Source organism: Teleopsis dalmanni, chromosome 1 (assembly GCF_002237135.1).
Source record: "Teleopsis dalmanni isolate 2A chromosome 1, ASM223713v2, whole genome shotgun sequence".
Classification (NCBI taxonomy): domain Eukaryota; kingdom Metazoa; phylum Arthropoda; class Insecta; order Diptera; family Diopsidae; genus Teleopsis; species Teleopsis dalmanni.
Window position 1 is genome coordinate 220523213 of NC_051846.1, and position 11535 is coordinate 220534747.

General features: G+C 30.2%; 1 protein-coding gene across 1 annotated transcript; it reads left to right on the forward strand.

Annotated features, from left to right (window-relative positions):
• Positions 1–15: 15 nt before the first annotated feature.
• LOC119672255 (protein ALP1-like) lies at positions 16–2884 on the forward strand. The gene is made up of 2 exons (XM_038083265.1): positions 16–788; positions 1968–2884. The coding sequence occupies exons 1-2, from the start codon at positions 459–461 to the stop codon at positions 2784–2786; spliced, it is 1149 nt and encodes a 382-aa protein (XP_037939193.1). The 5' UTR covers positions 16–458; the 3' UTR covers positions 2787–2884.
• The last annotated feature ends 8651 nt before the right edge of the window (positions 2885–11535 follow it).

An 11535-nucleotide genomic window follows, 5' to 3' on the forward strand; every position in this document is an offset into this window, starting at 1 on the left:
AAGGTAAGTCCACACCTAAGCGAACGCTTGCGAACGAACGAACATTCGCAGGTAATGTGGACGGCAAAGCAAACGCGAACGATTCGATTTGTAGTGTTCGTTAGCATTCGGAAGGATTTGCGTTCGGCAAGAAATTTGAGTAGAGTTTGATCGTTCGTTCGCTTACATTTGCTATGTAATCTGGACGTCTACTAAACGCAATAGAACGTTCGTACAAATTTATTGTACATTTGTGCGTAGATGACATGCAAACGAATGTTCGTTCATTTGATGTTTTCTTTTATGCAACAATCGTGATTAGTCGTGTGTGTAATTATATTACATAATCTATTATATAATATATAAAGTATATAAAATATAAATATAATAATATATAAAGAAATGAGCAATAACGTGATTATAGCTAGTGCTGCTTTCATAGTTATATCTGAGGGCTCCAAAAAAAGCGTAAATGTTGGATGTCAGAGTTTCTGAATAAAAGAAATTGTATATGCACACCGCTTTTTAAAGAACTGGATGTTAAACGCTTTCATAACTTCTGTCGGATGTCTGAAATGGACTTCGATAAGATTTTAAAATTGATATCTTCTAAAATATCGAAAGAAGATACAAAGTTTAGAAAAAGTATAACTCCAGCAGAAAGACTGGCAGTCACCCTCAGATTTTTGGCAACTGGGGATTCATTTACCAGCTTGGAGTATTTATTTAGAATATCGAAGCAATCTATATCCAAAATTGTACCTGAAGTTTGTTCGGCTTTGCTCGAAGCATTGAAAGAATATGTGAAGGTAAGATTTTAATTCAAATCAATAACTTTATTAATAATTAAAGCTATTATACAAGTATAATTATATTAAAAACTGTATGTCAAAAGCTAAACTTAAAGTAAACTGATAAAAAATTATAATTATTAATATAACTATATTAATTAAAAACTGTATGTCAAAAGCTAAACTTAAAACTATATTAATTAAAAACTGTATGTCAAAAGCTAAACTTAAAGTAAACTGATAAAAAATTATAATTATTGATATAACTATATTAATTAAAAACTGTATGTCAAAAGCTAAACTTAAAACTATATTAATTAAAAACTGTATGTCAAAAGCTAAACTTAAAACTACATTAATTAAAAACTGTATGTCAAAAGCTAAACTTAAAGTAAACTGATAAAAAATTATAATTATTGATATAACTATATTAATTAAAAACTGTATGTCAAAAGCTAAACTTAAAACTATATTAATTAAAAACTGTATGTCAAAAGCTAAACTTAAAACTACATTAATTAAAAACTGTATGTCAAAAGCTAAACTCAAAGTAAACTGATAAAAAATTATAATTATTGATATAACTATATTAATATTATTATATAATATTTAATAATCTGCTCCACTATCGTAAAGTGGATCGGATGATGACAGCACTTGCTGACCACATAATTGAATATTTTCGGCAACATCACTTTGTGTAAACAAAAACACTTGCGGTTCTGTAGCATCATTTGTTTGATTCAATGGTGACGGCAACGGGGAAGATGTATTTGGAAACATGTCAAACGCTCCCATATCAGCATCAAATATAATATTATTTATTTTGTGCTGTACGACGTTCATTGTCCTTTTCGAATATGTCCTTAATTTACGCGCAATATGATCTCCATATACTGCGCAATCATCATTTTTCGCAACAGCTTCTTTCAATATCTTGTAAGCTTCTTCTATCTTCGGGTTTTCGTTGTGCTTACGTTTTGATGGCGCTTTTTTGGGTGACTTAAAAATTCGGTTCGCATTATCCTCCACGGAAATTTCGATATCATTCAGTGTTTGATCTTGGATTGGATTAGAATCACAAGTTGAAAGCTGTGAAATATTGTTAAAATTTTAATATATTTTTTATAGACTTTTACTTTTTATCTAATGATGTTTTCTAATACAGATATATTTCTTTTAAAATCAATTTTTCAGACGCCTATTTCTCCTGAAGAATGGTGCGCTGTTGCTAAAGTTTTTGAACAGAAATGGAACTTCAACAATTGTATCGGAGCTATAGATGGAAAGCACTGTGTTCTTCAAGCTCCATTTCATTCAGGAAGCGATTACTTCAACTACAAATCTTCTTTTAGTATTGTTCTTCTGGGTATTGTGGATGCAGAATATAAATTTTTATATGCTAACGTAGGTTGCCAAGGAAGAATATCAGATGGCGGCGTTTTTAATAACAGCGCTTTCTACAAACATTTTAAAAATGAAACTTTGGGACTACCAAAAGAAATGACGTTGCCTGGGAGCACAAACAAAGTACCATTTGTTTTTGTTGCTGATGATGCTTTTCCACTGAAACCAAATATTTTGAAGCCCTACAGCGGAAAACACGATAAAGGCTCAATAGAGCGTATTTTCAACTATAGACTTTCCAGAGCTCGTACAGTCGTTGAAAACACATTCGGAGTTTTGTCCAGCGTTTTTCGTGTTTTAAGAAAACCTATTCAATTACAGCCAGAAAAAGCATCTATTATAGTTTTAGCTTGTATACATCTTCACAATTTTTTACGGTCAAGCAGTTCTTCGAAACATTTGTATAACCCTCCGGGGACACTTGACAGTGAATGTGATGGCATTGTTACTCCAGGCACTTGGAGAACAGACACTAACGATTGCAATTCTTTTAAATCTTTACGAAAAGTGGCTAGAAAGCCTCCAGCTCAAGGTGAAGATATTAGAAAGCTGTATGGAGAATACTTTATGGATGCAGGAAAAATTCCTTGGCAGGATTATTATGCGTAGATTTTCTTTATTAAATAAATTACGTTATTAAGCTTATTTTTTAATACTATTAAAAAATTACTTGTAAATACTAAGTCAGGTTTAAGAATAAACAATAAAAATCCAAAAATTTACAAAACGATTTTACATAAATATTGGTAATATATAAATGAATACATACTTCTTGTAAACCAACGTAAGTAACGTTTTTTGGTTGGAATTTATCCAACAGAAATTCCATAGCTTTAAAGCCAAACCACGTGGACTTATATTGCTCATCAGCAGCACTTCCAGACTTTTTTCTTTTTGCTTCTTCCGCTCGCGTCGAAAAGACGATAATAAAGAATTCATTTTTTTCTTTATGTCGTTCACATCTATTTCCATATCATGAGCAATATCTGTCCAGGCATCGTGTTTCATTTTAATATTTTTGTAATTAGGACTTGTACAGTCCCACAAACACTCTTTATTCCTGTACAGTTCAATTAATTGAAAAACGCGATTATCTCGCCATTCCATATTGATTTGTAAATATAAAAGTATTTTAAATAAGACACTAGACACTAATAATATAGAATATGTGAACACATTCGTTCATTGTTCCATCGCTAAGCGAACATTCACGAACGCAAACAAATATTTCTTTTCATACAAAATATTCGTCCACATCTAACAGCAAATACAATCGACCAAACGAACGAATTGGTACAAATTTTACAGCAAACGCAAATGCATCGGAACACTACCAAACTCTACAAATGCGTTCGCTCGCAATTGTTTCATCGTGTAGACCACCTTACAAATTTTTGTTCGTTCGCTTTGTTTCCTATAAAGTTTTTTACCCGTCCACACCTAAAATAATTCGCATGCATTTGTGCGAACGTTCGTTCGCAAGCGTTCGCTTAGGTGTGGACTTACCTTTAAGTGCCACATCTTGTGTGCACAAACAAAACGCACATTTCACACGAGTGTGGTGGAGTGAAATAAAACTCGCACACGCATTCGGTGTTTGTGCCGAAGTTATTTCGCACAGCACATTGTGTGTGCGGCAGCCAACTTGCCCTCGCACACAACGTGTGCAGAAAAGAATACGAGGAGCACATTTTGTGTGCAGACTCGAAAATAAAAATGCACCCAAATGTGCGGAGACGAAATGTCTACTGCACATTTGTGTGAAATGATGATTTAAAAAGCGCACAATATTATGACAAATATCACAGCAAAATAGTACGTAAAACTGATTTGTATTAATTTTGGTCTTAATACGAAATATTTTATTGAAGAAATGATTTTGTATTTATATTTTAATTTTGAATTTATTATTAGATTTACATTTATTGCTTATATTACTTATTATTTTAAGGTTTATTAATTTAAAACATGGGAATAAAGTTAATTTCACAATGTACTTGAAAACTTTGTTATAATATAAAATATAAATAGTTTATGATATATGAGTTAAATAGGTACATGAATTTAATAGAGAAAGAGTATTTCTTTCGAAATGTTATGAGTAAAGAGGATCGGTTCTACGGATCGTACTTTGAAAAAATTAAATATATCAATTTTGGACTACTTCATAAAATTTTATTTAATAGTAAGTTGTACACTAAGATTCGTTAGTAAGGTTATAAAAAGCAAATTAAATATCTTTTACAACAACATAAATTAATTTTGTTATTAGATTTCACTTAATTTTTTATCTTTAATTACAGCTTAAATTTAACGAAGTTATTGAAATAATTTAATAATTTAACATCTTAATTTCTTATTAAAAAATATATAATTTTTATTACATATTTTTTGAAATAAATTTTCATTTAATCTTATTAATAACATTGCTGAAATATTTTTTTCACTTAAATTATATCTCTGCTTACTTAGCACAGTAGAAAGGGCGCTAAAATCATGCTACCTGTTCAAGAAAATATTTTCCTAATCTTTCGCGTTTTTTAATGAATGTTAGATACTCTACCTAAGTGAATACATATTTTTTGGGCATAAAAAAATCTTCCTAAAATATGTTTTTATTTTTTTTAAACTGGTGCAAAACTTTCCAAACAAATACTTTAAGTTCACTTACTATATTTGCATTTAAAAATGCACAAAGTAATATACAAAAAACTAATATTTTAACTTAAAATACAAATAAGGTTAAGACAGTTATAATTTTTAGTTTACATTAATTAACAAAAATAATTATTTTAAATATTTGTTAATTTATGCAATTTTTAACATAAGTTACGATCCCAACGAACGCAAATATCAATTTTTTAAAAATTTGCAACAAAATAATATTTTCTATTTCAAACAAAATTGTAAAGTTCCTGTAATTTTTTCCACCCTTGGGTGCAAGCGCAAAATCGCACATTTGTGCACGTTTGTGCAACCGCACATTTGTGCACATTTATGCACGTTTGTGCAGTCGCACATTTGTGCACATTTGTGCAAACGTAATATGAGCAGCACACTCGTGTGCAAAGAGAATTTTTTGTCGCACAGTGCGGTGCGAGCATAAAATTTTCTCGCACATCTGATTGTGCACATTTTTAAAAATCAGTCACACAGCACAAATGTGTGTGCACGAATCTGTGTGCACAATCATCGCTTTGTGCGATGTGAAATTTAAAATCGCACAACAAATTTGAGTGCCTGCATTTTTTTTCTTAACACCACAAATGTGCGTGTGCATATTTCAAAAATAATTTCCACTCGCACAGTGCAGTGTGCGATTTTGTGCACCACATTCCGAACTCTGCAATATATGCATGTTGCTTGTTTTGTTCGCTTAAAATGTTCAAGCGATAAACAGCATTCAGTGAACGAAGTCAAAATTGTGTACATTTGATAAATTTGATATTAATATAAAACAAAATACAAACGAAACTGCTACCTGTTTTGAATTTATGAATTTAGTGTAACAAACCACAATACGATCTATTTCTCAATATCAATTTTCCATTCTATGAAGCTTTATTCTTAAATGTTGTCCATGCGCAATGTTTCCGAAGCAATATCGTAATCACCAATTTTAACATTTCAATCCGGTGTAAATAGCATTCATGCGCTTCCTCAAACCAGGAAGCATTATTAGTGGTTTTAGTGACTTCTTTACATTTTTTCAATATAATTTTTATTACTTTTCTAATATTTTTATTTTCTTTAAAATACTTTTCAAACACTTTTATATGAATATTAAAAATATTTTTTAAAATAATCACAAAAAGTCACCAAAAATTCAAACTATTAAGAAGTAGTTCCTTTTGAGGTAAAATATATGCACAAATGTGCAATAAAAACATACATATTAATATACTGCAGACTTAATGTCTCCAATATCACATTTGTACATACATAATGGTTTTTGTAGTGCATCATTTGTTGCAATAAAAAAAATAATATATTCTATTACTCTTTACTCCTATGATATGGGCCTTTCCAGCACAAGAAGATAAAGCAACAAGTTATATGGAAAATTATTTGAGGGATTTCTTTACCATTCACTTCGTTACTAATCCATGTATATTCATTAAATAGACAAATAAAAACAAGAAAGGCAAAAGAAACAGGCGTATAAAAACAATTGTGGGTTGCAATGAGTTTGAACTGGACATCATACCAGTTGTGACTCGATCGAACATTGTTGCATGAGGTTGGGTGGATTTATTATAAATCCACCAGCAAAATAAAGTGGGTATTTCGTTTGTATGTGCGTGGCACTTCTTTGTGCTATAGATTCTTTGGTTGGACATACAGTTATTAAATAGAACTGTCTTTTGTTTGTGTGGTTTTACCCAAATAACAATATACATAGATCACGTAAATTCGTATTTAAAGAAATCACTAATTGCGATAGGCAGACAGGCAGACAGGCACCATGTCTCCTATGCATTGTTGTTATTGTGTGTTCTTAGAATTTGCTTGTTTTGGAAAGAGCAGACAATCAAACTGAAGTGCAGAATATTTTTGGAGTTTAATGTCATTTTGCAGCTTGAAGTGACGGATTATAATAAAATAAAGTATCGTAAAAATAAAAGTGTTTTATTTAATCAAAGAGGCTAAATTATTCTAACAAGTACATTGTCCATAATTTTTTTTATGACTAATCTCGTGTTGTTGAATAGCTTAGGCGCATTTAAATTCTGCAGCATAATTATTGGTGACCCAATTTTTCATCTTAAGTTATGTACTGGCATTCCTGGTAAATCTAGCGAATTCAAAAATTTAACATGATTGTTGAACGATTCATTTTAAAGACTTTAAATTTTTTAAACAAATCAAAGTAAGCATAAATAAATTTTAAATGTCTAATATAAATGTATATGGATGCCAAAAAACTGTATAATAATTAAAAAAAACATTATCCAGGGGACGAAATTGTGAATCTAAACCATTCTTGAATCCACTTTAATACACACAAAAAATTTCATCAAAATCGCTTCAGCCGTTTAAGAGGAGTTTACTATCAACACACGTACAGAAGAATTATATACAGTTTGTCAACATTGTGTTTGCAAAACGAAAAAATGTTACAAATGTTTATTAAATGCTCAATAAAAACGATTTAATTTTGAAATAAAAAAAAAAATTAAAATGTTTACAAATAAATTAAACATTTTTCTTCATATTAAACTAAAAATTATTCAAAAATATCGTTAGAACAATAAAATAATTCACAAAAACAAAAATAACACCAAATTTGTTGTGTCAACATTGTGTTTGCAATTTTGCAATTTCTTATTTTTAACGGGACAGAATACCGTTAGATGTGTCTGGGTTTTTCTGTTTGTTAAAATATTCTACAAAAACTGTTCAATTTCTTTGTTATTTAATAAAGTAGAGTCTTTTAAGTGAAGGAATAACTAGAATACAAGTGATTAAATATGGCCTGTAAAAGAACAAATTCAAATAATATTGAGTTATTATGTTATAATTACTACCTCGGTAAATCTGCTAAAAAATAAAGTCTAACGTTTAATATTAGGTTAAGAACAATTAATAATATCATAAACAAAACAGAAAATGAGGATTGCATTAGTTTAAAACCAGCAGGCCACCGTATTAAACCATTGTCTGATCGCCATATAAGAAGAGTATTGCGAATAATTGATAAAAATCCTTTAATTTCCTTACGATCATTGGCATTAGGTCTGGAGAAGCTATTTAATATTGTTGTTAGTCACAAGGCAATAAGAAAAGTGCTATTACAAAACATTTATTCTTCGAAAGTTCCACGTAATACACCGTTGTTATCTGTTTAAAAAATTGAAAAACGATTTCAGTTTGTTAGCGCACATTTAAGATATGCTTCAGAGTACTATGATGGTGTGATTTTCTGAAATTTTATGCTTTATTACCATATTTGTGTGGGTCCTGCATTAGAAGAAAGCTTGATTTTCACTTCGTCCCAGAAAATCACATCATCTTAGTACTCTGAAACATATTTTAAATGTGTGCTAGCAAACTGAAATCATTTTTCAATTTTTTGAACAATTAACGACGGTGTATTACGTGTAACTTTCGAAGAATAAATGTTTTGTAATAGCACTTTTCTTATTGCCTTGTGACTAACAACAATATTAAATAGCTTTTCCAGACCTAATGCCAATGATCGTAAGGAAATTAAAGGATTTTTATCAATTATTCGCAATACTCTTCTTATATGGCGATCAGACAATGGTCCACAATTTTGACTTCGTCACTGAAATGCTGTTTGATCGTTTGAACATTTTACAGCGAACAAACATACAAACATGCGTATAATATAATACAGAGGGTTGCATGTATGATTGAATACGAATGCAGTCGGGCTTTTGTCAGCCTTACTCGACTCACATATAGGTTTAAAATGGACATCATACCAGTTGTGACTCGATCGAACATTGTTGCATGAGGTTGGGTGGATTTATTATAAATCCACCAGCAAAATAAAGTGGGTATTTCGTTTGTATGAGCGTGGCACTTCTTTGTACTATAGATTCTTTGTTATTATATTAAACTATTCTTTTTTAAAAAATAACCTATAGCCTGGAAAAATAAAACATATTACAGTAATTAATTGCATATTTGGTTGTCATACCACTAAATACTAATGATGTGAGATATACTAGATCACAGCTAATACACCGAGGACATGCAATGAGAATGGTGTAAAGGCAACAGGCGCTTATAGTCTATAAACACATAAGACGTGGTACCAGAAAGTGATGAAAAAAATGTTTAAGCATATAATAGTGATTAGTTATCATATTATCATTTTTTATTTATTGTTTTATCAATATTGTTGAGGGATGTGACCAATGACGATTGCTCTAAGGTGCGGAGGTGTGCGGTCAACACCATAACATAATTTGCAAAATGTCAAATAACATTGAAATATAAATTTATTAAGTATCTTCACATCAAGAACTATTATTATTTATTACATTTCCATATATGTATATATTTTTAAAGTTTTAGCAAAAGCAATTAAATATAATTGTCTCTGAAAACTCAAATTAATTTGCTTCTGTTAGCTGCTATACTTGTTAGTTGTGCTCATATATTAACAGCTCAAATCACAGAACATTTCTATTATATTTCATCTCTCCCCTTTGTGTGCAAAGAAGTTGTCCTCACATTCATACGTTGCATATGAACAAAATAATGTGCGTATGCTCCCGTTCGTAATATCAGAAATAGAGATTTATATAGTAGGAATTGTATGAGAGTAATTTTCTGTTCTATTCGAATATCAACTGCATGCATACGAATCCAACATGATGATTTGCCAAAGTGGTTGCATGAGCGGCTGAAGTTTGTAGCTCATCTCACCATACATTTCTATCACATTTCGTCTCTCCCCTTTTAACAGTAGCACCCACGAATTTCTGTCGCTTACTGTGCGCAGTACTTGTCCGCACATTTATACGTTGCAAGTGGGTTTGATTTTGTTTGACCACTGCATAAACATGTATGTTTCCAAGTACAAACTATTTTGTTTGAAAAAAGTTGGTTTGATGTTACGAGAATTATGTGAAAAGTTTTGTTTCTTCCATATTGATATAATATTAAATTTATATATAAATTATTAATTTAATTTGTTTAATATTGTAAATTATAAGCGTTTTTATAATTGGGTTTTGTGATCTTTATTTGATTTTATTTAATTTATACAATTGAATTTATACAATTTCGATTATTGATTGTTTAATCACTTTTTTTGTGTGTACCCGTGTGTTGACACGTTCGCGATCGAAAAACAAGAGACAGAATCAAACCAACGGAGTTTACTTGCAGCCAAAAAATGTAACAAAAATTTGCTCGAGCGCAAAAAACAAAAGGCAAGAAAAACAAGAATTAGAACCGTTGGTTTGATTACATCTTATACAGGGTTAGTTAGATAAATTAATTAACCATATATTAACCATATAAAATATTATATATGAATTATATAATATATTAATTATAATAATTTAATTATACAATATATTAATTACAATAGATTAAAATATAATAAAATATAATATATAAATCATATAACACATCAATTATAATAATTCTACAGAATCCTACAATATTAACAATTTGACTTTAACCGCTCTAACAAATATACATATTATTTTGTAAATGAATTGTTAATATAATATTGCGAATATATTGTTGCCTAATATAATATAGTTATTATTAATAAAACATCTCATATATTTTAATTTAAGTGATACATGTAAAAACAACATTCTTCCAGATAGAGCACGCGTCGTCACTGGATGTGACCAAATAAAATTTTAATTTTGCCGACTTTAATTTTCTAAATATTTCATTCTGTTGCTGCTATTAATGCGGTAAGTAACTTAGAAAACATTAAGATGTAAAATAGAAATTAAATATCAAACTAAAAACAAATAAACTATTACAAAGACGGGATAAATAATAAAAAAACTGTTTCTACGTGTTTGATGGCACTGTAAGACTTTCATGTTGCAGTAATATGATCCGTAAAATATGAATATTGAAACTCTTGAAGTATTTACTATCATTCTGTAAAATAAAATAGTATAGTTCTCCTACTGCGTTAGCTGGGGAATTAGAATTTTATGTTAAGTTATTCAATACAAGACTACTAATCAAGATGTATGAAACCACTTTGATGTGATTATATAAGACTACTAATCAAGATGTATGTAACTGCCTTGACAACGGTTCTACTGACGTGTTTCACAAAGTATCCCAACAAGTCTCTTTGCTTGTACAATGCGCGTTTAATTATACTCAAACGACCGAAGCTTTTGTGTAGCGCATCGGTGCCTTTGCCGTTGGTATTTTTGGTACTTGTTGTCTTTTGCTGCTGTTGTTCTCCTGTATGTAAATTCTGTGCTTTGTGTTTTCGTGTGTTTTGGAATTCGCTGTGCCTTGTATTTTGTTTAACAAATGCTTTCATGCTTTGACCAAAGAATCTATAGTACAAAGAAGTGCCACGCTCATACAAACGAAATACCCACTTTATTTTGCTGGTGGATTTATAATAAATCCACCCAACCTCATGCAACGATAGAAGTTCTAGTATGTATTAGTGGTGTTCGTATTTGATTTTGCGAAGTATTCGAAGAATCCGAATAATCGAATAGTAAATGAAGTTTTCGAAATAAGTAATAAAATCGGATTTTTTGTAAATCCGAAGTCTTCGAATATTATTCGAAGCAAAAGTTAAAGTGAGAGCATAAAATGCAAACAATCGTGCATCACACAAGTTGTTTGTAAAGTAAAGTAATTTGACGATCACATTCGTTCA

Excerpts from the sequence above, each read along its gene's own strand:
- LOC119672255 (XM_038083265.1), top strand. The coding sequence starts at position 459 with ATGTCAGAGTTTCTGAATAAAAGAAATTGTATATGCACACCGCTTTTT. Across the intron at positions 789-1,967 it reads CATTGAAAGAATATGTGAAG|ACGCCTATTTCTCCTGAAGA; the intron begins GTAAGATTTTAA and ends TCAATTTTTCAG.